Raw genomic sequence first — 26560 nt, forward strand, 5'->3', positions numbered from 1 at the left:
ACCCCGTGCCATACGTTCGCAAGGCTGATCACGTTCTGGGTGTGGCCAACGTAGTTCGTCAGCGCTTTAAACAGGTCCTTATTTTTCTGCTTCAAACGCTTATCGATACTTCCGACGCGGATAACATGAGCCGCGTGGTACTTGGGCCCCAGTTGGCTCGACTGATCCTGATACTGACTGGCGCCACCCAGCACCAGCTCGGCACGCGGAATTTGGGTTTCCTCGTGAATCCCTTGCAGTATGCCACCGAAGGTGAAGTATCGCAACAAGCGCGTCGAGATGTGCCGATTGGGATCGCGTACGCGGATGCGATATTGATCCTTGGAACAGTGTTCGCTCTCTGTGAAAGACGTCGAGGCAACGTCAGGGACTACGGGCGTTTTACCCCTGGCACCACTGACGATCGTCGTCGCAACACATAGCACCGTGATTCCGATTAGCAATGGAAATGACGCCATTTGCAGTTTGGAGACTGCTGAAGCCTAGGGAGGAAAAACCACAAAATATTGTATCACTCACGGCACGAACGATTTATGCAATCCCGTCTTACCGTAACTAGTCTCTGCCAGTCGGCTTCCAATCGGTAACGCTTAGCAAAGTACTGCCAACGTTCTATTTATACGATCGCCACCAGTGAAAGCTTATCAGCCGAAGTGTGTTCATTTGCCTATTCGGTAATCCCAGTTTATTTTATACAATTCCCAAACAATTCCGCACTCCGTTCTTATCTGCTTTTGCTGAGAGCGTCCCCGATTTGCTGATACTTTCACTGCAAACCGCACTCGGGGCGTACACCGGTGTCATCATTCGTGGCAAAACGTTCAACATTCGACGCTCCCATTCTATGAAAACGCTTATATGATGGACTTTATTTGAATCAATTTTTTTCTTGGCTTCGCTTTGCTACCCTGGCACGCCAACCCAATCACGTGCAATGGACACGCTCGATGTACGCTGCCTTACTGATGATGTACAATAAATAAGTTTATCGCTGAATTGTTGCCCGCCAATCCGGTTACGCATGGTCGACGCACGTGTGTGTGGTGTGGTTCTTTCCGATTGCATCCGATTTTTATTTCCTGCTCTACGCCCATCCTGCCCGTACTCTGTCTATCCCGATTGCGTTCCCCGATCTAAGCCGCGCGGGAGGCCAAAATCCTGAAGTGCACCGGAGTGTTACTTGTTAAGCATAAATCTAAAGTATCCTCGTCGGTTCCGTAGCCAGGACGTCGCTGGTGCCGCTGGTTGGTAGATGTTTCAATTAAAAAGCACGCTCCTCTGTCAGGCTGCAACTTCCCGCTGCCGGACGTCATTTACAATAGTTTCACAAAATATTCACTACTTTTGCGGTGCTCTTGTATTCCCAATCAGGCCGCAAGCAGATCCAGTCCAACTTGAAACCTTCATTGTCTAGACCTGAGAGAAATACAAGTGAGAACTCGTGAGGCACTCCGTGTGATCGTAGCGATCCATTTGCCTTCGCAGCTTACCTGGGTAAATTACATATTTCACATGCCGATAGCTCTCGGCTGTTGATGAAAGTGCAGAAGGAACAAATCCAATTCTGTTCCGTCTCGCCGCTCGATACGAACTCCACGTCGTTGCTCATGCTTCCGCTGGAATGGAAAAGCATAACGTAATGATCTCGACAGTACGCGTGCAGCGCGGCCCCACTTACTCTTCGTGGTGCGAACTGGCGGCGATCAGTTCTTCAAGTGTTTTCCACACTTCCCTCGTTTTCCACTCGTTGGCGAGTGCCTTCTCCTTGGTGCGCACGGCCTCGAGCAGTGGTCCAAGCTGGGACTTCATTGGCAGCATGTCTTCCATGCGATACAGATACAGCAGCAAATGGAAATCAGACACCACCTGCATGCAAAATAAAAGGAACGGCATTTTATCTACCAGCACAAATGGTGGCCTGCGGCGGGTGGATCATACATCGAGGAAATTCATCGATCGTGACTTGGCCAGGTAATCGGCCAGGGCGGCAAAGTCCTGTATGTGGCCATCGATCAGTCTGTTCTCAACCGGGAAGTACTCCTTGGCGTCCTTGCGTTCCAGGAATGTGTACATCGGCACGAGCGGAGTCGAGGCGGGCACATCGACGAGCAGATACTCAACAGGCAGCGGTCGCCCCAGACGCTGCACTTCGTTCCCGTAGACATCCTTTTCCTATGTGTTAGAAAGACAGATAGATAGATAAAGAGTAGTTGACAATCATAACATAAAATTATTTCTTGTAAGGAACGACACAATCAATTCCAGAGATAAAAAGAAAACGCTTGTTATGTGGCGGTATTGAACGAAATTTGAAGTGGGCGAAGATCGAAGGGTTTTATTTTACAATTTTTACTATTATTTTTTTAAACTGTTTGCCGACCACAGCCCTGCGTAGCGAACAGCTCCAAAATCGAAAGGCAAGTGTAGCGTCTCTCGCAGCAAAACTTTGAAATGACTATAATGACTTTGAAATATTTCGTCGATGGAAAGTTTCAGCGTGGAACACCACATGAGGTTGCATCTTCACCCTCGCTGACTAGCCATTTAGAAAGGGCATAAAGATATTGGGATCTTCACTCGAACTGGCCGAACTGCATCATCGAGGAGGAGGAACGTAGCAAAGATTGTAGCAGCACAATCTTAGAGCAGAACTCGCGTGTGGAAAAATAGGTCGATTCGCAAACGTGGCAACTAGATGATCGGTTGCGATGGAGGCGCATCGGCAAAGAGGTACAACATTTAACCACATTGGCCACACGATGCCTTTAAAGCCGTACGACCGGTGGTGCTACTGCCCTTGGGGTCCATCACGGAGTTTTAAAAGCTTCACAACCTACGCAAACCGAAAAATGACCTGCCACGCACGATCGCTTTTCGCGAGTGTCCTCGCTGCATGTGTACGGGGGGAGTGAGTTGCTATTTGTTTTCCCCCTTCACACCTACACACACGGTCAGCACGAGTTGAGTGCCAATGTTTTCAATCACACTACGTCTGCCCTGCCGGGCGCGAGACAAACCCGAACAAAAAAGTCACTCATATTTTCTATAGTGAGACGAAATATCTGAGCGCCGATTCGTTTCTCACCAAAGGCCAGAAAGAAAGCGCAACACCGAACAACTTTTTTGTCTCTGTCACGCTCATGTAGCATCCAGTCCGGCACTCCAATGTCAAACTGTTAGAAACTCTTAGTTTCATGCAGGAACACAGAACGAACGACGCAAGCAAATCGACTACGCATCATCGGTGTAAAAATAGTGTTTAACTGTGAATTCTAAGCTGTTGCTTATTTCGGTAAGTAAATTTAAGCATCGGGAAGCATTTCTCGATAAGTATTTACTTCTAAATAGTGAAAGTGCAACGCGTCTGTTTCCATTTCAGCTAACCATTAGCAGCGTACGGGACAATGTCGATAGGGCGGATGGTACAGGATACATGAAATACAGGATTCACGGATGGATACACTCTACGTACACGCAGAGATAAGTGAAAAGTGCATGTACATGGTGGAATAGTGAAACAATTGTGAAAATATTGTAATTGGTGGTTATGAATAAATGCAACACTTTGTTTACAACATCACAACGATTTGACAGTTCATGCATTGAGAGTATGTAGGTGAGAGGGTGTATGGAATGAGAGGAAGAGAGAATAAAAAATATAGGGGGAGACGCTCACGGAGCTAGTGAGACGGATTGGGATATAAACGCGATTTTTGGGATATACAAGAAGGAAAGTGAGCCGTTATATCTCAATCCAGCCATAGTGAGAGAGGTTGTCTCACAGGTTGAGATCTGGGGCCAGAAAAATGAAAAATTGAGTGACTTTTTTGTTCGGGAATACTCGCAGCTCAGCACCCGCCAGCAGTCCGTCGACGGACGTCGAAGCGAAATGTGTACGGTTCGTGGCGAGCTGCTACACGGAACACGAAAGTGGTGTGCTTTGTTGTGATAAAGCGCATCCGCGTTATCAGTAAGCACCTGCTGGTACGGATTTTGCTAAACAAAAGAAAATAATCCTCCCCCCCTCAAAGGCAGCAGAATGCCGATAAAAGTTAAAAATCACGAATCCGAGCGCCACCACCACAGTTCGGTTCGGTTGCGGCGTAATTTACATTTCGTTCCCCAAACCAGCGCGCTCAACGATACAGTGTAACGGCCGACGGGAGGTGCCCGCAACAATCGATACATCGTGACGAATCCGGTAACCAATCGGCTCGTTATCGAAGGCGCCATAAACAGAGAGCGAGAGAGAAAGAGAGAGAGCACGAACCGGCGGCCGTACCATCGAAGGGACACCCGGGGCCGATTGCTTGGCGGTTGGCGGGAACAGTGGCCGCTGCTTTGTTTGGGATTCATTCCAGTTGCTCTCCACTTTTTTACTTCTCGCCTGTCCACATGAGTGCGCTCGACGACGTACGCGAAACACTCAAATTTGACAGTCGCGTGCAAAAACAAACCCACTGCGGCGGTTAAAACGGCCACAACAACCGCACACCCGACGGTAGGGGCAAACGGGGTGTCTCGTGCGTCATCCGGTAAGCGGTTTCACAACATTAGCGTAGAGGAGGAAAAAAAAAACCCACCCATATACACCGGAACCAGCACAACCACATACGAGCAAGGGGTCGCGCCCGCTGACTTTGCATTATATGTTGAAGGAATTGTTCCTCTTTTGGCCTTTGGTGAGGGCCTTTTAATGACACACAATAATTTGGTACCGGATTTTGAATCCATTCGTTTGCGTGATCGCAGATTATTCTCCGTGGCGAGGCGATCAATCATATGGCTCGATTATTTAGAAGGGCCGATGAATCATCGAATGAAGGGGTCACAGTTTCAGCAGCAACGCGTGTAGAGCGAAAACAAAAGTGATTGGCACACGGCTTGGTTGGAGGCCGGTGGCCGAAAGCTCTCCGGCGTTCGCTTATCGTGAGCTGAGAGAGCGCGCTGGTGATAGCACGAGACACTCACACGGGGAGAGCCAAAATACGCATTAGACCGTCCGAAAGGACGGTGTGCGGACCGGCGGTCTAATGCGTCGTACCGGCAGCCTGGTGGTCCCCGACCACCCGCTCCCCCAGCAGGATGAACACGCAGTGACGATCATCCAAAGGTCACACAATCAAGAGCAATAAACGGGATGGTCTCCCCACAGCGAGAGAGACAGTGGCCGCACGCGAGAGAACCGTGTTCATTTTCGGAGGCGAAACCGACTGCAAAACCAGCGCGCCATGAAGCGAGGCGACCTGGCACCGCAGACGAGCGCCGACGAGCATCCTCGCCGGAGTCGCGAAAAAAGTCCGCAACGCAACCCCACGGGGCCCGACCCGAAAGAGTGACCACCCCGAACGTCAAAAGTGGTGTTGTGTGCCGGAATCAAAACAAAACTCGCGCTCACTGCGTCACTACCGAGCACACGCTACACAACCGGTTTGAAAGTGGATTAAAAGCGGTGCTCTGTGTTCTGTGTTGTGACACTATCACTCTACCAGTCGGTCGTTGTTGTTACACAATACGCCACTGCGGGTGGAGGACGCGTGTGAATGAGGACGCATCCCGATCCCGAAGAAGCGTACGGGAGAAGAACGGGACCGTTGTGGCCGAAAGTTGTGTAATGAAATGCGCGAGACGCAATATCGAACCACTCGCGGCACAGGACGGCAGCCGGGTCCGGTGGGCACCGGAATGACGCGAAAGGACGAGAAACCAGAAACCTAGAGAGAGAGAGGGAGAGAGAGAGACAGCAAACGCTTTGCCCGTCGCAGCGCGCCACAGTTCCGGTTGCCGCCGATCGATCGATCGGTTTGACAAAAATAAACAATTATTTTGCAGTAAACGCACGGCACGCAACGGGTTTCGGGTGGTGCGGCGGCCAGATTCGGTGGGTAATATTGTGGGTCATAGAGTGTGTTGTGAGAGCATTGACCGAAAGTGTGGTGTCTTTGTGTGTTGACCGCGTTGTGGGGCACCAGCCGCCTCCATCCCCTCTCGGGACCGATGGGACCCCCATTTTCTTATCCACCCTAATGATGGTCTCTGGAATGCCGCCGCGAAGTCGAATCCGATAGAAATCCGGGATGTTGAAGGAGCACCAAATCAGTCGGTCGGTCGGGCCAGTGTGCGTAATGCACACCATGCGTCTCCATCGGAGAAAGCTTTTGCGTCTTACCGAAGCGGGCGCCTGGTTTGGCGTCTGGCAACCGAGACAGGAAACGCGTTCTCGATTGCGCGTGTAAGTGGGTTAGGTATAGGAAAGGCCAACGCTCTTAGATTGCCGAATAGCGTGTTTAGGGAGCCGAGCCGACTGACCGACTTCGAGTTCAGGGAATCGTTGAAAATTTGAGCATCGAGCGTTTCGGTGACGTTGGATCGGCTCACAGGACACGAAATACGCAACCAAACGAAATGCGCACTTTCAAGCGAAACCAGCAGCCTTATTAAAACAGCGGAACTTTAAACACTTTAAATGCCCCGCTAAGGTTGCGATCCGGATCGAGATTCGAGAGATGTGGACCTTTGGGGAAGCCACACACGCCGACGTCGATGGTGACGGCAGGCCACAACAGCGCCGCAATCCTCCAAAACATTCCCCCCCGGGGGGGACGTGGCACGAAACGTGATGATGAGCGGGGGCCCCGTGCGCGGCCACCAAGATGATGATTGCCTCCGCCATTGGCTAGCGCCAGCCAGATCACAAGGTCACGGTCATGCGGTGGGGCGTGAGAGCGCACGCGAGCAAATTTAAAAACATCGGAGCTCGCGGCTCACGGTGTCAGGTTCTCTCTCTCTCTCTCTCTCTCTCTGTGTTTGGGAGAGGCGAGTGAACCCACGTCGTCATCGTAAATAATAACGGTGTAAGTTCCGCGGAAGGAAGTCTAACGAGAGGTCTAAGTGAGAGACGACCAGCGCGTTTCGAGCGCGTGCGGTGTTGTGCACGTTTTTAGTAAACAACGCCTTTGCCGCCTTGGTTCGATTAGAAAAGTTGCCACCCGACGCAGCTACGGACGGACCGTGGCGCAGGCCTGCGTAAGACAGAAGTGGCGGCGGCGGCCTCCGCCGGGGGACAAGATAAAAATAATGCCTTCAAAACAAACAAACGAGACGCGCAAACTTTTTGCGCCTTCTCGCGCGCCGCAGGCTCTCAATTTTTCCCGTGCCCCTCGAATGAGATCCCCACCTGTCGGGTGGCAAAGGAGGCTCCACTGAAAACCGAAACAAAACACGCGCTGTGAGTGGCGGTGCTGCGGTGAATCCGAGTAGGTCATCGTTCGCATCGGGAGCGCGCGAACGTCATCCCAAATCGAGGCAACCATTGGCTGCGTGCGAGAGAAAACAGTTACACTCTCTCTCTCTCTCTCTCTCGCTGTGTACGCTACTAGATTCTGCCCTGTTTTTAGTATACCTTGGTCCTCTCCGGCCACATAAATCGCTCTCTCTCTCTCTCGCTCTGTCTGCGGCACAACAAACACACGGCCGATCCTTTCCGTAGGGTTTTGCGGGGGGAGTAGGCCTTCCGCCGTTCGGTCTGGATTATTCGACCGACCGGAGCAGCAGCAATTGGTGCTGTGTGGATCACCCGAGCAGCATGTCCACCGTGGCACACGCCAGCCGCGGCCACAGCAAAAGCCAGGAACGTGAAAACGCACCAGAAGACAACCGGCCGAACGATCATCAGTAGTAGTCGGTGGTGGTGGTGGTGGTGTGTGTCCACTTCTTTCCATTCCACTTCTGTCAAACGCGTGTGGTTTGTGTTGTCCATCATCCCAAAACAGTCCACCACAAGATGGTTGGTGTGTAGCAAAGTGAACGGTGGCGAAACGGCCATCCAAATTACACAACCGTGCGGACCCCAGGGGGTGACCTGTGAAAACGCATTTTCGAGAATTTTCCATCACCAATCACCAGATCCTCGGCAGTGCAGCGGAGTTCAGTACATGCTTCCGGGCGGGCTGGATTTGGTGTCAATTTTTGATGGGCCTTCTCAGTGGAAAAATTTAGGACCACTGCCGGAACACGGTGTGCGTGTCCAATCTCGGCTCGAGTGTGACATAAGAAAAAAGGCAGCCGCTTCTTTGCGGCCACCGGGCCATTTTCCAGGTCGCACGCGCACGCACGCACGCACGGGAGTGTTGGAATTTTGGTTCGCGGTGCGTGGTGCGCGTAGGATAAATTCGGAACCGCTCCCCAGCTGGCGAGGGACGATGCCGGAGGACTTACAAGTGTGGGTCCGTGCAAGGATAATTGGAGAACGGTACCAGCTGCTGCTGGTGCTGCTGTGGGTGTCGCAAAGGGAAGTGGACAGCCAAAAGAGCGATAGCGAGAGAGAGAGAGAGAGAGAGAGAGAGAGAGAGAAGGACAGTATCTGTGTGTGGGCGCGTGACAGAGAAAAGCGGAAGTCCACCAACCGATGGGAGAAGGACGTACCGAAAATCAACAGATACGGCGACGACGACGACGGCGACAAGGGGGTCCCGATGTGCGTCATTGAGTGTGTAGCGAGCCATTTGGGAACTGTCACTTTCGTGCCAGGGATAACGCGTGAAGGGGCGTCCCACAATCCCACCCACACGCATACGCACACATTTGGGGTCATTCGTTGGCCACACGAAAAAGGAAATAGACGGATTTGGTTTGGTTCCGAATGGCGGCCGGGGGCCTGCGCTTCTACTTGACGCGTGTGGTTGTTTGTTGTTGGCCGCGTCGACATATTTTCTGGCCTCCCATCAATCTGGCTATGGCCCGGCTACAACGCAGCACAATCCGACAAACAACGTAATGAGATTAGAAGAGAGAGAGTGCGCGTGTTAGAAAGCCTCTCTCTCGCTTTCTCTCTGTTTTTCTCTCACTGGGCGCTCTTGGCGCCTGACCGAAAGTTTGGCCTCACCACGGCACGGCTTAACTCCGGCCACAGATGACTTTCGAGAGTTGTTGTCCTGCCGTCGTCGTGTGCCACGGGCGAGCGAGCCTAGCGAAACGCGCGCTCGGAGTGGTCCTTCCTTCCTTCGGTGTCCTTGGGGCCCGTTACGGAGAGCAGCACTGTGGCGCGCGTGTCATTGCCCCGCGCGCAGGTGAACGCATCAACCGCGGACACTTTGTTGTGCCCTGTTCGGAGCGCACAACATTCACGGAACGCATCATCTTCGAACCGTGCAAAAGCCACGTTTTGGACGTCCCCACAGGAACAGTGTGCGTGCTAAAAGTGGATAGAAAAACGATTTGAACCGAAAAAACGGGAACCATGCTGAAGTGAAACCGCGCTCGACGCGACATTCGCTGTGACCTTCACGGAGTGTTCGGGACCCTCGCGGGAAGGGGAACGAACCAGGCTACCGAAAGTGTTCGGTAAGGTGCTCCCGTGTTGCATTTCGACGGTTTCTTTACACGGGGTAAGAGAACTCATTTCTCGGCACCGTCCGACGTCCCCGGCATCGATCGAAACGCAGGCCCACCACCATCAGCTCAACTCGCCCCAAAACCCGGAAGAAACACGGCACCTTTCACGGCGCTACCCCCACGAGGGTCGGTCCTGTCTGAAGTAGGAAAAGTGAAATGATATTAGATTAAGGAAAAACGCAAATTACCACTCTCGCGCCGCGCGTCGCCACAGAGGATCGCGGGCAAGGTGGCCCCGATACAGGAGCTACACGGAAGAGCGACTGAAAATGATTGACCGTTGGGATGGCGCGTGGCAGTCATCCTACAACGAAGGGTCGAAGGGATGTCGAAATGTGTAGGCCTCAGGGGTTCAGCAGGTGACTGACCGACCCCCGACCGGACCGCGGGCAACGAACTACGTTACGAACTAACGAATCGAATTATGTTGGGCCACAAACATGTTGCTCCCTTCTGGGCGAGGGACTACAGGTTAATTGCGATTGGTTTGGCCCTCCATTAAAGAGCTTCCGGAACATGACTCAATTGTGCGCTGGGCAATTAAGTATCGCGTTTCACGCTCATTAAAATTTGGAAATGCCACGCGGCGCAGTAAAACGATACCCTGCGGGATCAATAATAAGGGGGCCGAAAAAAGAATTCATGTAAGCTAATGTCCTGTCGCTCTCTTTCTGTCTCTCTCTCTCTCTCTCGCGCGGCAGAGTGACGATGGACTTTACGCCGCTACCGTCGGAGCTGGAGGAGCTGATCCTGTGCAGCTGTTGCCATCTGCCGTTCAACGAGACGGACGCGGTACCGAAGCTGTTCTCCTGCCGGCACTACTTCTGCCTCAAGTGCGTCAACCAGGTGCTGCTGAAGGGCAACGAGCTGTACTGTGTGCACTGCTGGAAGCGCACCGAGCTGACCGGGCCGGACATGAAGCCGGACAGCCTGCCGACGCACAATGCCATCCTCTATCTGTCGCAGAACCTGAGCATGATCTCCAGCACCGGCAGCTCGGTGACGGCACCGGCTGGCGGTGGCGCGGCCACCAGTAGTGTTGGGACGGTCAGTGCGTTGAACAAGAAGCCACCCGACAAGGCCAACGGCAGTGCTGGTGGTGGTGGTGGTATTGGCAATGGTAATGGCTCAGGTGCTGGCGCGGCAACAAGTGGTGCGGCAAGCAATGGAAGTGCCGCCAACGGAACTGGGTCGGATGGAAGTGTGATCGGTAGTACGGGCAGCAGTGCGGTCGTGGCCACGGTGGGTAGCACCACCGCGTCGGTGGCCAACGGTGGAGCATCGAATGGTGGTGGAGTGATCGGTAGTGTCGGTGGCGTAGTGCTATCGTCCGGAGCGGGCACCGGAAGCGTGATTAGTGTTAGTGTCGGGGGGCCGGCGCCGGGCGTTGGGGCGATCGGGACGGGCAAGTACCGGAGCAAGGGCGAAAGCTGTCTGACGCACGCGATGCCCAATGCGCTCTGGTGCCTGAAGTGCAACACGGTGCTGTGCCGGGCGTGCGCGAGCGCGGACGAGCACCGGAACCACACGGTCAAGACGCACGCGGAAGCGCGCGATCACATCCGATCGGACATTGCGTCCGATCTGCTGCTGATGCAGAAATCCCTGGCCGAGCTGCAGCACTTTGTGTTCAAGCAGCGCGACTTTCTGCTCAAGATCCTCGAGGCGTGCACGGCGCTCAAGACGCAGGTCGAGACGGAGCTGATCAATCACCTGCCGACGTTCGAGGTGGCCGAGATACGCAGCAATCTCACCAAGGCGAAGCTGTTCCTCGGTATGCTCGAGCAGCAGTCGCCGGCCGATGCGTACAAGCTGTACGCGAACCTGCACATCGAGAAGCAGCGGCTTCAGGCCAAGTACCAGGAGATGTACCTTCAGTGCAAGCTGGACGATCTCATCCAGCACTACGGCGTGCTGTTCGACTTCGATCTGATCAAGCAGGCGCTCTCGAACCTCAACACGATCGATCCGATCACGTTCGGCAACGGCATGGCGGCGGCCGCAGCTGCCGCATCGGCCAGCGGCGGTGCCAACGTCACCGCCAGTGGGGCCACCATCAACGGGCACCATAACTCGATCCTGCTGCTGGCCAACTACTGCATCTCGCAGCTCTACTCGCGTCACATTCTCACCAGCAAACACCACCATCAGCCGCCGGGCCACTCCCAGCAGTCGCAGCAGCAGCAGCAGCAGCACCATCACCATCTGGACGGAGCAACGGCTGCGGCCCTCGGCTACGGTGTGCACCATCAGTCGCCGAACCACCACGTCACGGGCGTCAATCATCTTCACGTCTCGCAACAGCTTCATCACCACCAACAGCAGCAGCAGCAGCAGCAGCAGCAACAGCAACTTGCGCACTGTTCGCAGGCGCAACTCGGTCTCGGCGGGGGCCACGGAGGATCGGCGACGTACGCCAGTCAGCTGCACGAGATGGCGGCTTCCATCATCATTGCGCCACCCCAGGATCGGATGGCCCCGGGGAGTGGTCGGACCACCGGCGATGGCAACAGTTCGGCCCGCACGTCCGGTTCCGGTTCGGGGTACTTGAGCGAGATTCTGAACGGCTCCACATCGAGCGCCTTGCAGCAGCACCATTTGCATCAGCAGCAACATTCCTCGCAGCAACAACAATCGGGCCAGCTCACATCGCCCGGTCTCGTTTCGTCCGCCGGCGGTTCGCAAAAGTCCCCCTTGGCGGCATCGCAGTCGTCCTCGGCAGCGGCCGCCGCCGCCGCTGCTGCCGCCGTGGCCGCCACGCTGCTCTGCAACCCTTCCGTGCACGTCTACCCGATCTACTACTTCAGCATCGAGATCAACGGCCAACCGTTCGGCCGCATCCTGATCGAGGTGCGCAACGATGTGGCGCCCAAGATGGCCAAAAACTTTGGCGCCCTCTGCACGGGAGAGCTCGGCTTCGGATACAAGGGATGCAGCATCTTCCAGTGCTGGGAGAACGAAAGTATCATCACCGGCGACTTCGAGCTGAACAATGGGCGCGGTGGCCGGTCCGTGTTCGAGGAGGGCTTCTTCATGCCGGACGACACGAAAATCCTGGCCATCCGCGGCTCGGTCGGGATGCGCCGGAGCCAGAAGCGCCACGACAACATGGGCCTCGTCGGGTCCCAGTTCCGCATCATACTGCGCGAGATGCGTGGCTTCACCGGGATCTTTGCGTTCGTCGTCGAGGGCCTGGAGCTGGTGGAGAAGATTAGCCAGGCGGGCGACTCGGCCGGCAAGCCGCAGAGCACCGTGCTCATTGCCAACTGCGGCAAATGGCAGTAGACAGAGAGAGAGAGAGAGGGGAAAAGCGAGGGAGGTAGAGACAATGAGGCGAAAATCGGGCGAAAGGGTGGATGGTAGCCAAAACGGCAAACCTTTTTTTTTGTTTCGTTTCTTATTCCGGTTGCCCTATTGTGTTTGCCCTATTTTGTTGTTAGTTCCCCTGGGGTGGGGCATCGGTTACCGGTAGTAGTTGTAGTAGCTCTAGTAGTAATAGCCAAAGCGGGGCAAGGTTGGAGCGGAAATCAACCTTTGCGGAGAGGTGAACGATTCTATTGTTTGTTAATATGCGTTAGCGAAAGGGACCGAAATCGTTTCGGACAGCGTGCCGAGAGAGCAAGGCTCACCACCGCTGCCCCTATAAACACGACGCGATATGTTTCTAAAACATCCTTGCGTCTGCGTATTTATCTGCGTTAGTTAGTGCCGACGGATTGCGGCATGCGATCATATATTTTGTTCCTATCTATGCTTTAAACTGATCCTCACGACACACGGCAATTCCCCCCCTAGACACATTACCCTTACTGTGAGCACGAAACAGGGATCCGATCCGAGTAGGGCACCCCGGACACAGCGATCGTTAGGCCGGTAGCGATCGGTAGCTTTCGACGACGTATCGGTGTGTAATAGCGAATAGAATGGTACTTTGGCCACTTCCACTGTAACGATCACAAACGGAACCACACACGGATACACAAGCAAACACTTTAGAGAGATAGCGAACGGAGGCCTTCCAAATGAGCCGGAGAGAATCGTAACCACGAAAAGATAGCACGCACGCATACCATTTGTGGTGACGATCGTAAAAAGAATGCCTATACATATATATATATATCTATCAACACAATTGATAAAGCTAACCACAATACATTTTTAACACGTACGCGGACACACTTTAAACCGGAAAGGAACGCGGAAAACGATGCCACCGATGCGGAACAGGGAATGCGGATTGGTTCCCGACAGTTAAAAGGCGCAAGCAGATGACAGTCAACCAGCCACACACGCACACACAAACATAAAAGTTCTTCCTTCGGTCGGACGAAAGATACTAGAGAGAAATGGAAACGGAGCGGCAGAGGATAATCATGGAAAAAGGGGGCGAAAACAGGAACTGGCCATTCGGGCGGGAGCAGGAAGCAAGCAAGCAAACTAAACCACATCATAACGCTCTTAACGTTACCGACGGAAGCGGAGCGGCCACGGCTGCAAGGCGCGTAATCGTAAGAAACGGGACACATTTTAATAGTGATGCAACGCGAGCACCGCACTCAAGCGAGCCGAGAGCTAAATATGTTTCAATAAGTAAAACTTATGTAGACTATATAAGGAACGCAGGAACGCTTGGTCAAAAGAAAAGAGAGCATCCCACACGCGGATGACGGAAACAGAATTTAATGAGTAAAACTAAATCAAACGAAAAGAAACAAACAGAGGAAAACAAACGGTAAACAAAACTACAAGACGAAACCAGAAGTTAAACAAAGCAAACAAACAAGGGCGGGAAAAATCATGAACGTAAAGAAAGTACAATGAACTGTATTAACTGTTAAATGTTAGTGAAAATCGCCAAACGTGTCGCGGTAAGCGTACGGCGTTAGTAGTCCATTTATGCGAATGTATGTAACACCGCGCGGAAAGGGGAGAGAATTGAAAATAAAACGAAACCAAAACAAACAGACAAAAAAGATAATAGAGATCAACACAAACACGGAACCGGATGAGACGGAAGATATGTAAAGCGCGTTACGAGAGAAGAAATGAACAAAAAAAAGAGCGTGTGCGAAGAAGCTAAAATCGATCTACTTTTGTTGTACAGTAGACAATTTTGTATCGCAAATCCTTAATCTTGCACCCGACCCACTGTTTTGTTTCAAAGGAACAAACCAAAAAAACGGAACCATTTTCGGCAGGCTGTCCGGCCGTGGCATTTATCATTGCAATAGTGATTTAGCACAGCCGAGAGCCTTTCATGTCATGGGGCGCGGTTCGATTTGGCAAATCTTTGCTTTGCTGTGACACAACACAACGGAGCGCCACGCAACTATTTACACACAACGGTACCACGGCTCGATCGAATTCGAAACGATGTATTAGAAACGTACACGAAACAAACGACGGAACTTTGCCGATCGACGAGCAATCTGTCTTATTAGCGCGAGCAGATCGAGAGCGAACTTTATGTCCGAAGAGAGGGTGGAAATGGAATGAGACTGAATGTTTTTTGGATGGAACGTTACATACAAACCTACCAAAAAAAAAACAAGCAAAATAAAGCTAAACAAACATAAATTAAACAAACAACCAAACTACAAACTATCCGCAAATACGAGTGCAATGGCACGGCGAGGCGTCGGTGTTGGTAGTTTAAAGGGCGACACTTAACGCGAAACGTGCGCAGCTACTACACGACAGGCGGTTAGCGAAATGGGGCCGAACCCCGTGAAAAGTGTGTGGCCCACGGTCCACGGTGCGGAACTTGTTGAAACTTGAAATCCTACGAAAGCAGGGGGTACGGGTTTGGCGGCGGAGTAGAAATCGATGGGGACTTAATCGCGGGGCAACACTAGAGACTAGGTGGGATTGGATAGAGTATATTTAAGAATATGGCGTATATATCTATTTAAACACGGAAAGAGCGCTGACAGCTGCATATTAATATGAATGTAATCGTGTGTTTTTGCGCAAGCAGTACAAAGTCTTTACCACGCGTAAGGCAACGGCAAAAAAGAAAAAAAGGCGACGGAAAAAGGTCCAACTGTTGTTTCACACAGAGTGTTTCGTATCAATTGTAGAAAACAAACGAAAACCGAACAAAACTGAAATACCTGACAAACGTAGAGGACCCCCCCCCGTACACACCCGGTACACGGAACCTGCCGTTTCGTTTCATCTACACCGATCTGACCAAAGCAAGTGGCTAAATATGCAAACGGAAGGATTGTAGTAGTAACAGCAGACGCAAAATACTTATGCTAATGCAGTGCGCGGCTAAATGAAAACGAGTTCACCTGGCTGCTTTATGTAGATGGTATAGAACCGGCATCCGAAAGACTAGTATATATAGTCAAGATTTAATTACCCACAATGCGTTCCGTTCGTAGCCCGTAACGTTTGCAAGCCGATCGCGTAGTTACCAATCGATCAATAGCCATCTGAACTCGGGTTGAGCCAATATCAACTTCCAATAACGAGCCTATGTTTGAAATAGATATGGCTTCACATCCAACAAACGATAAACCGTAAGCCGTAATTTAACCGTGGCACGAAGGAGTTAAAAATTGAAAACGAGCTCCTTCTCCGTAAGCCACACGTGCACCCTCGGCATACGATATAACGTAACTATAACATCGGTTAATGGCAACATCGTTTAAGCATAAGCAGTTAAACAACGGCAGCAGTAAAGGGCGCACATGAAACAAACCGATTTGGCCCTTTCCGGGGCCGGTCTCTGTACTTCTTCAGTACACATATACAACTACTACAACGCACGGGCTGTACGGGCAGAGCAAAGAGCGGCCACAAATATTACACACCCACGAATAGTATGTGGCAACGACAGCATTAACATACGCAGGATGTGCAATGTGCGCGAGAAGAATCGTCCAGTGCAATCTACGAATCCGATTGATTCAAATACCACGAATGTTGCAACCCGAAATAAAACCACGAAAGCAAGTGCAATTCGTTTTCATGTATATTCAATTGTTTCAAATCGCGACCGGAAATCGGCACAATTCAACACAACCACCACTAATCGAAAAGCACGTAAATAGTTGTACGCAAAACACGGAAGCAAACTCGAGGGCGAAATCGATCCTCACAGAACACAGCAACACCCTTCAACAATAGGAATGCCCGTGTGTAGATGGTATTAACCAAACGGTTAAAGGTAGAGGAAAGGGGAGACGTGAATTATTTTCTGTAATGATATAGGCAAACGGGCGCATGCTCGTGTGTGTTGTGGTGCGGCAAGATCTCTAGCGTTTGAGGCCACACCACGCGTACAGCGCGAGCTGCGAAACAATCGATCGAAAAGCGAATGATGATCGTGAGGCGGACTGTTTCCCCTAAGAAAAAACAACCAAATAACCAAACTGAACGAATCGGAACCCTTCAACGTAACGGCTAAAATAAACGGTGAAACAAAACCTTTGGAACCAATATGAATATGAATCCGAAATGAGTTGTGGGTAAGAGAGAGAGAGAGAGAGAATTGTTGGCCACCTACCTTGTAGTACACGTCGGGCACGTACTGCTTGTCGGTTGATTCGCGAATGTAACCCAACTCGGGAGCATCCTTCGTGGGAATGAGACAATTGTCACGCACTAATGCCATACACTGAGCCGAAACGGCGTAGCCTTCCATATGCACCTGCTTCTTATCATCACCTGCGGAACGAGACAGAGCAGTTTGCAGTAAGCTGCCGACCTCGTGCGCCGTTTTCACTCACTGCAACTTACCAGTCACACAAACGGTCACAAACTTCGAGCCAAAGTAACCGTTCGAGGCGTACTTGCACCGGTTCGGGTGCTTGTTCTGCAGATGGCCCGCCAGTATGCACTCTTGCGCCGTCAGGAAGTGCGTCTTAATGTTGCGCACATGCTTCACCGTGCCGTTGGCCAAATTTTCACTCAACAAATCCGTAAAGATCCACCCGACCCGCTGCAGTCCCAGTGCCTTCGCCAGCTCGTCCACATCGCCATCATTGGCATCGTCGAGCAGGCGGATCGAATCACGGTTGCTCTCCTGCGGTGGTTCGTAGATCGCGGCCACGCGCGCCCGAATACCGAGCGGAACGTCCGGATGAATTTCATACGTACCGAAGAGAAACCCGATTCTCTGGTGGCCGGTCGTGCGCCAGTAGTTGAGGAACCGCTCGACGATTCCCGTGTTTTCGAACATCACGTTGTCGATGTGACGGTACTGCTGCCGGTTCAGTGTGATGGCCGACGGTTGACACTTGGAGCAGATGCCTTTCGGCCACGGTGGATGATCCCGGCAGCCGGTTTTAATCTTACAGTTCAAATCCTCGAGCGCCACAAACTTGCCACGGTCCGCACCGGACGTTAGCTTCTTCAGGTGCGAGTGAAAGCTAAAGTGTTTAATCTTTTGCTCCTTGAGGTAGTTTTCATCCCACGGTTCCAGCGGCGAACAGTGCACGCAGCATCCGTTCGAATTGTGACGACAGCTGCAACGGACAGAGAGCGATTGAAGGATATTAAACCGTACACCTCGTACCGGACCAATCCGTAACGTACAGCTTCTCGTCGCGTTTACGCTGGATACGGCCGTCCTGCTTGTACAGCTCCACATCGACCGCATCCTCCTGAGGTAGCAGTGGTGTGGCGGAAGAAGCCTTCGAGCTCGTTGATGGTGTGGCGTCGCGGCTGAAGCCGGCCACACTGTTAGAGGAACTGCTGCTTGAAGCTAACGAAGTCACGGATGCACTTCTTTCCTGCGATGCAACACCAGTGACGTGAATGTGAAAAACTTGAAATACATCTCCACCATTAAAGTCACTTACGGTAGCCTTCGACGTAGAAGGTCCTTCCACTTGACGTAAGTATATCATATCACCATGTTTGAGACCAACATCTTTCACGTACTGTGAACCACTCGAAACAATCTGAAAGCGGAACAGTAAAGTGAGCGATCCAAACTCAACTCAAATCGAATAAGACCACGTCAGCCGAACCGTTGCTTGTTTACCTCCTTTGTAAAGTTCCGTTCGCGGTACAGAGCAAACTCGTAGCTATCAAATTCGAATGCCGCGCGGACCAGGTCGTAGAGGGTCTTCGATGACGCCGCCGGCTCTGTTTCGATCCGTTTCGTCCCGTCAGCTGATTGAATCCGCAGCACCTGCAACAGCCCCGAGTGAAATTCGGAATGAAAACAACCGATAAATGTCAAAGCCTACGCCGTTTCTGTCACAAATGCACTTGGTTCGGTTTGAGGTTAGAATGGGTGCAGCATCCGGAATGTTTGGCCGGCACCCTACTCGGAGCTAACGTGCCGCACACGCTATGCCGGTTTCCGACATATTTCACGCCCCTTTTTTTAACTAGATTGCATCCTACAAACGAGCTTATAAATGCTAACTGCGATCGACCGAACAACATGACATGTCACTTTCTGTGCAACTTCTCGGATAGGAACACATAGGCTCCGCCACAGTACTTACAATTTTATTTGTTTTAGACATTTTGCAGCGCTATTAATGGTCGCTGCCGATTGACGATCAATTTCTTCGCGGCACAATCCGAGCCCGTTCTACGGTCGGATGCACTTACACGATTGGTGCGTTTGATTACACTCTCCAGAAATCGCTTGCTTGGCTTATGTAAGTTAAATCAAATATTTTGTACGGTTCCAAGTTCCCAAGCCGCACGGAACCAGCTGTAAGCTCTGCGAGAAGGTGGGCCCCACCGAATGCACAATATTTCGGGACCGCCAGGAACGATCCAGGAGAGGTAGCACTATTTGCAACTTCGATAACGTTGCTGGCCGTGTCTGTTGTTTATGATATCTGTGGCTGTGCGACTGGCTTTCGAGAACGATGATTGCCAAAATTCGCGACGGCCGCTGACTGTCAAAATGTGACAACCCGCATTGTCATCGCCGGGCTGCATGAACTGCAATAACATCGCTGAGGAATTCGAACGGTGCGATGTTTTCTCGAATGACGGTTGAAAAGGAATGTCGTTTTTTCTTGCGCTTGTCCGCCTCATGGGAAACATAGATTGTGTGCGTTTTCATACATTTTTATTATTACTGTTTATTTATTTCACAAAATTTAGTTGATTAATTTTCACATTCCGTTGGTGTTTTTATTCAATTCACCTTTTAAGAGCTTGCTATCCTCGAGAGTCGTTACTGATTAGTACGAATATAAGTTTCACTCTCAGACCATGTTTTGATTTTCAGATTGTCGTGCTTGAGAATCGCAGGAAGTTCCGGTGCACTTGAGTGCTTGCAATACACAAAAAATGATGCACAAACAAACACTTAGCGTATCAACAATAACGCGAGCGTCAACCTATCGAACACCATCGTTAAAGTCGATTGCATACCAGTCCGATGCAGCCAATGAAAAAGAAGCGTATCCGAAGAAAACTTTTCCGACTTCAGCATCCATGCCGCGGCAAACCGGCAACAGCGGGTCCATTATTTTCCGTATTCGTAGTTTTATAGTGGCTTCTTATAAACGCATCTCTCCTCCTCGCAAAATGGTGAAAATCGATGAGCTGCATGAGGTTCTTTAAACGCGAAATGGGCTCCTCTGCAACATAAAGAGGCCATCATCGTTTCGTTTTATTGTACTACGATTGACGTTATAAAATGGTCGAGTGTGGCGGATTTTACAGGAGCTATCGCTTCAATAATTGAATGAATATAGTCCGTCGATGCGTAAAAGCCAAGCCAAAGTTCAATAACATTGAGCAGTTACAGCGTGGAGGGCTAACTTGAGACAACAATGTTAGCATGAAATTGCTTTGCGGATTTGGCCGATGTTTCCGAACACTTACCGTGGTTCGATGAATTCACGAAGATCCGAAAGCGAATGCGATCCATACACCACCACTTTATTAAGTTTATAAATTAGCAAACAAAAACTTGAAGAGGACCGAATTTGAATAAACGTCTTCTTTGCCGAAAAATAGCAGAAAGCTTTAACGGCCCACAATGAATACGTTTACTGTAAAAACAGATTATCGGTATATTTGTTTCCTTTCTTAACTGAATAATTAGTTTGATGAATGTCTAGCTCGTTCGCTGCGTCAAAGACGACGACGGCAGAGAAGCGAACTGTAAACATGGCCCCAACTTTTCCACCACATGTTCGTGCCCTATCGGTCAATCAGTAAGTGATCCAGCGCCAAGCATGGCGGCTCGTCATCCACAGATTCCGAAAAGGGTGAGAAAAAGTTAAAATGAGTCCTCCGATACCAAACATTACTTTCTCTTCCGTTGCAAAACAGTGCCATTTATAAACCCGTTTGAAGGAAAACTTTAGCGCTCACAAGACTTTCGTCCAGACTTTTCATGAAGGTCAGTTCCGTTGATGCATTAACACAGCCCAGTTCGGTCCCAGTCGAGGAGAGAGAGAAACGGGAACCATAAGAACCCGAAAAACCTATCAACATCGTACAATAAGTGATTTTAAATTCTCTTGAGGCGTTTGAAAGCAAAACAGGGCAAACAAATGCGTGCAAGAGAGACAGACGGCCATGAATGACTTTTCTCCGGAGCTCGCGGAGCTGGGAACGGTTGGCAAGAGGTGGAAAAAAGGACGAAAAGGACGTCATTGAGAACGACCCCACATTGGGGCACAAAATAAAATATTTGGTTAAGAGACATGTTGTCAACTTTTAATTTGTTTAAAGTGTTGATTAAGTAACTTGTCAGTTATTGTCAACTTTTGAAACTATTCATTACCTGTCATTGTTAGTAAATGCTGAAAACGAAAGCGTGCACATTAGAATTTTTCATTATACAGAAATTTAAGATATATAGGAATTTTCCGATTTTGGAAAAAGTGGTTTGAAGAAGTATGTTTATCGACACTTACTACACGTTATTAAACTAACGAAACATGCCGTTTCAAGATTTAGATAAAAGTTTCTTGAACCACGAACAATCTGTCCTTCCCGGCCGGCCGTTCCGTTGGTTTGCCGATGCGACACGAGTGCAAAACGCATGTGCGAAGCGAAAGTCCCGCCGAGTGCCGAAAACGCATCGCCTCGCGAAAGCAGTTATGAGCCGGCCAATTATTTCCCCTTTCGTTCCGCTGGCGTCCCTTGGCGTCGGTTTCCACCCAACCATCCCCTAATTCAAACGACAATTGGCTTATCGGTGCATCTCTCTCTTATTCTCTCTCGTGTGTCCCTAAAACGCTTCTCAACGCTATACGTTGGCCTTCCGTCTCGTTCTGGCTATGTTTTGATTGCATACCCTGCCAGGCCACGCCGCTCGGTTCAGTTCTGTTTTTTGGGAGGCTCGATCAGGCGAACGACCAAACGGCACATGGTCCGACCCGTCGTAGCCTTCCTCCGGCCTTCTGACCTCGTGGAGGTCGAAAGCATGCGAACCGGGCCCAGGCCCCCGAGGGAATCCGATGAAAATCGTCAGTTTGTTGTTGCTGATTAGCTTCGTCAACAGTGCGCGGTACAGCAACGTTCGCTTATGCTGCCCAATTAGTGCCCGAGGGAAGCCGTGCCGGTGGGATGGAGACTGCCAGGACCTGTCGAAAGTGTAGTGCGAAAAGTGATTGAAATACGGTGCTGGATCGTCCGCAAGGAAACAATGGCGACAGTCAGTCAAAACCACACATCCAGTTTTCCGCTCCAATCGCGAAGCCTGGCAAGTGGGCTCCAGTCCAAACTTTTCGCTGGCGAGCTTCCCCGGACAGTGTCCCAAAAACCGGCCTCAGCTGCTCAGCTGTTGGGGAAGTGTTCCTCGAATTTACACCCCCGTCTGTTGTGGTGTCTGTTATTTCGGTTTGATAAACACAGAACGAAACGAAAAACGCGGAACAGCTTACTATTTCTGGCCCCCGGGGGAGGAAACTTGAGAAGAGTCAGTATGCCGCGGGGCCATACCGGGGAGCTCTTGAAAATTTGCGTGAAGGTCGCAGCATTCACGACTTGCCGGGGATCCCGTGCCGTATATTTTATGCTCGCGACGAATGGCGCGAGCATTACCAGGGTTTGTTGCCATGCCAACACGCGTGTTTTATGATACGATTTGGCGGACCCTGAACCCATACTTCTGCCATAATCTCATGCAGATTTCGAAGATCTGCGAAAAAAGATAAATTTGGTTAGATAAAGTAAAAATGCCACTCTAACTATACATTCAGCATCAATTTTACTGTCCCAAATTAGGGTGTTATTTGAAAAAGCGTGCATCTTTTATGTTTCCATCCACGCGGATAAAAAGGACGATTGTTATTGTAGACGCGAAATGCAAAACAATCGCACTACAATGGTCTCCGAACAATACATCACAAACGTCAAAACTTTTTAACACAATTTCGGACCGTCGGGCAAAAGTTGTGTCCAACACTTGGGCCGAACCCGCAACGCACACACCGCCTCGTGGCTGGGTGGCCGAATTTGTGGCGATAAATTTAGACACCCCCTGGCTAGCGTGCCGGGCGAGGGTGCCGGGCACTGGTGGCGGGGTGTGTAGCGCCATCGCGTTTCCATTGACACGTATGCGGGTGATGCGCGGACATCGCGCGAGGAGCTGGCCTACGCCGCCCGCCGCAAGCAACTGGTCGCAGTCCGTGTTGGAGTTCTTTAGCGCGCGCCAATCGACGCCACGCTGTGCATCGTCACCATCTGGTGGATCCACAACGACGACGACGACGACGTTTTCGCAGTTCGCAAGGGACGCCCAAACAGGACGGTCGGTTCGCTCCTCTCAGAAGAACCATCAGAGCATCGTTCCGGTGGCGGCGTTGCGCACATCGGCACTCGGGCTCGGTTCGCCTCGGGTCCCAGGCATCCTGGGCGCATCCGGTCCGGAGCCGCGGCCAGTCATCGGCCAGCCAGTGAAAAGTGTGGACGCATCGCCCTCTCGACGGTGCCATCTGCTCGGTGATAGCGGCGTGCGCCTTTACGTACCAGGGGTCGTACCAGGCCGGTAGGTCGGAATGTGCGCCGGAACGCGGAGTGAAGTGTTTATGTTCCGATGCATCGCGTTTGCCGCCAACCAGACACGCACACAGAACAGCATAAGAGCGCGGTTCAATCAACGCTTCTCGCGCGCAAGTGGCCGTGCTTCCAATTGAGGTTAGGTTAGGTTAGGTCCGTTCCGTGCATTTAAAATGGCCCGAAGAATGATGGGCCCCGGGGAGCTATCAACAAACGAACCGAAGTAAATGCGTGTGACACGAGCACCCTGACTAAGGTGGAGAGCGCTCCATTGATTGTTCACTTATTGGCTATGATTTGTGGGGTCCCTTCGGTGGTCAGAGTGCGCAATCGTTTTGGAAGTTTAAAATCCCCTAAAAGGATTTTCTAACCGTTTGGTCAGAATTCATCGACCTACTCGGCTACTCGACCAGTAAGCAGTTCTTCCGGCCCATTAAAGTTCGGTCGGAGGTCGGATTTCATGGATCAGATTACGCCGACACCTCCGCCGGAACACGGCAAACCGTGGGATAAGTGGAGTGGATTAAAAGGATTTGCTTCCGAAAAGCCGACAGTTTGGCGATTTCGAGTCGGTTTTTCGCGGGCGCTTCGATATGCAAAACGGAGCCCTAGCGCGGAGGTGGCTAATTTGACAAGGGTTTGTCGGCAAGGGGGGGAAATACGGTCCTGCCAGGCGGCCGGATGAACTGAAGGATTTCAATCGAATAACAGTGCCTAGCGCATGATTGAAGATGGGAAACTCATCGGCCTACGGCGAATCTTCACGGATCCCCATCAATCTTCGTTATTATTCATTAGGGCTTCGGGGCAGGAAGCACGACCGGGTGCACGTCTCGCAGCTATATTTACCACCAGTAATTCGTGATATGGTTGATCGGCAATTAACAGGGCCCTTTCATGGGCGTTCATGCCGAACTTTGGATGTTTCAATTATGGACGGTGTTTGATCCCTGTTGAAATCTCATAAATAAAGATGGTAATTTGAAGCATACTGACTCGCGGTGTCCGGTGCCATATGTTGATCCTCGTTTATAGATTTTGGAAACTATGTTGTCCGGTAAACCCTAGAACCACTTTAAAGTATGACTTTGTTTCCATAATTTAATGTTCACGTTAGTTTCCGTTATCGCGTCGCTTCCAAACGTTATTTGCTAGATCCCGAAGGATACGTACGACCAGGGAACTTTTCATCCCCTTTTAATCAAGTCCCTCGAGGCGTCGCCAGCGGAATTTGGTTCCGAAAGGCGTTACCATGGTTTCACACGCTGTCTATGTTTATTAATTTAGGGTAACCACTGCCGAGTGGCATACCAACTGGAAGAGGAATTGGCATCTTCCCTCGAAACCGAGCCCATGATGCTGGAGAGTTAGATCTTATCAACAGCCAGTTCCCAATTTAACATTCCAAGGGTTTGGAGAATATAGAACCTCCAGGACCAACTCGAAGCCCGCATAAGACTTTTGCGCTGGGAACATTCCTTCTCGGTGCTCGATTGCCTTTCCCGTAATATTTTATTAAAACACTTAAGCTGGGGTGAAGCGATAAATGGTGTGTCGTTTGTTTCAACTGGCGTTCGGTTTACGATAACAAGACCCCCCGGGAACAGGACCTCCAGTCAGTGCAGGATTCGTGTAACGCTTCACCCCGCCCCTCACTTACAGCCGGTACTTGCTCGGGTAATCGTGAGTTGATTGCAGTCTGCATAGTCTGGACTTGCGTCGACAGTGAATAACTCCGCCTGCGTCACGCTACGGCTGGCTGGTTGATTCGTGGCCGAGTGCCGAGTTCTGCGAGGATAAAGTGACTCGGGGATAAAGAGATTCGCTGTCTCCATTGCTATTTCTGTGCCACAATCGTCCTGTGCCGGCCGATCCGGTGGTGCATTCTCGTGCACTCAAATTACTACTGGTGGTGGTTTCAGGAGCAATGAAAATCGCGGCACAATCCCCGAGCGTCAGCGACAGTGTCAGAGTGTGAGGTCCTCCTTGGGGCTCCTTTCAGCAGTGAGATTGATAACCGCATAACTCATCTGGCGACAAGGAATAAATTTCGTCGACCGGGACGGTAATCTGAGAAAGGTAAGTAAATTGATATCCAACGGCCAGACCCGACTGCAACCATCAAGACGTGTGGCACGGACCTTTGATGGGGACCACTGTCATTACTCATAATTTGAACTCACTGCCAGGAGGCGAGCCGATTGAATTTGGTATGTGTGTTGTGGGAAAGGTTATCACCATTTTGCAACATGACACATTGTCAAACTGACGAGTCATATCGATCAATCGGCCCATGTGTGGCCACCGATACCTTCATTTCATTGCAAGGATGCTTCTCTTGGAAAGCCCAATTTGATTTATGACTTTTGACGACCGACGGAACGTGCCGAACTTGCTGATGCATAACTCCGTTGCCCGGGGGGACCGAGTGTGGCCGAAATGCGTCGTAATGGCCGCTTAAGTAAGACAGTTTAAACGATTTTATTGCCCCGGCGCGTGGTTTATTGGCCAAACCACGTATTGGTTGGAATTCGTCAGAAAAGAGCGATAAAAAGCCCGGACTTCAGCACCCGGTTGTGGCCGGTGACCAGTATTGTGGTTGCAATTTCCGAGAATTCGCCAGCCTACCGCGAAACAGTACTTGGTTCGTTTGTTTATTGCTTTCCTGGTTCATTTTGTCCACACCACTTGCGGTTCTTCCACGCTGGACGAGGGTCCATTTAAATTATGCTTTCATATTTATAGAGTTGCGTTTGTTTGATCATGAGGAAAGGTTCAGGAAAGGTTTGTGTGGAGAAACAATTTTCCATTGCTCGCTGTTATGGCCCGAGTAGAGAGAAATCTGTTTTCCAAACATTTCCCAACGTGTAATCGGTGTGTTTGAATATGTCAACCCCAATGTCGCAACGAAAAACATCTCGCACGGAATGGTCCAAAATCTCCGGAACGCCGAAATATTAAAACCGCAAACCTTTGCGTTTACCCTACCCAGCCTTAACCGCCTCTGGAAAAGGAGTTTGCCCTATCAAGCAAATCAAACATTGTCTTATTGTTATTTGGCAAAGCGGTTTCCTGCGAGTCAAACATTTGCCCACACGTCACGCGCAGCCCGCGCCCCTGGGAGTCCGATCGTCTCCGGTCTTTTGTGTTGTGGAGCAGTGTTTACTTTACGCCATAAAATTTTCACGCACCTCACTAAGGCTCTGGTTTGCTTGAAACA

General features: G+C 50.9%; 2 protein-coding genes across 2 annotated transcripts in view; both read right to left on the bottom strand.

The window, feature by feature from the left end:
• Positions 1 to 627, bottom strand: part of LOC131212520 (uncharacterized) — a 1489-nt gene extending 862 nt beyond the window's left edge. Inside the window, exons 1-2 of the mRNA XM_058206415.1 lie at positions 551 to 627; positions 3 to 482 (exon numbers count right to left, since the gene is read on the bottom strand). Coding sequence (XP_058062398.1) covers positions 3 to 458 — 456 coding nt within the window. The 5' untranslated portion in view covers positions 459 to 482; positions 551 to 627. The remainder of the gene's footprint in view (positions 1 to 2; positions 483 to 550) is intronic.
• A 230-nt stretch (positions 628 to 857) lies between these two features.
• LOC131211504 (nuclear protein localization protein 4 homolog) lies at positions 858 to 19189 on the bottom strand. Its single transcript, XM_058204998.1, has 10 exons — positions 18864 to 19189; positions 18392 to 18541; positions 18207 to 18308; positions 17941 to 18137; positions 17143 to 17870; positions 16910 to 17070; positions 1939 to 2172; positions 1679 to 1866; positions 1491 to 1616; positions 858 to 1416 (listed from the first exon to the last, which is right to left on the bottom strand). The coding sequence occupies exons 1-10, from the start codon at positions 18882 to 18884 to the stop codon at positions 1404 to 1406; spliced, it is 1920 nt and encodes a 639-aa protein (XP_058060981.1). The 5' UTR covers positions 18885 to 19189; the 3' UTR covers positions 858 to 1403.
• Positions 19190 to 26560: the final 7371 nt, after the last annotated feature.

Source organism: Anopheles bellator, chromosome 2 (genome assembly GCF_943735745.2).
Source record: "Anopheles bellator chromosome 2, idAnoBellAS_SP24_06.2, whole genome shotgun sequence".
Lineage (NCBI taxonomy): Eukaryota > Metazoa > Arthropoda > Insecta > Diptera > Culicidae > Anopheles > Anopheles bellator.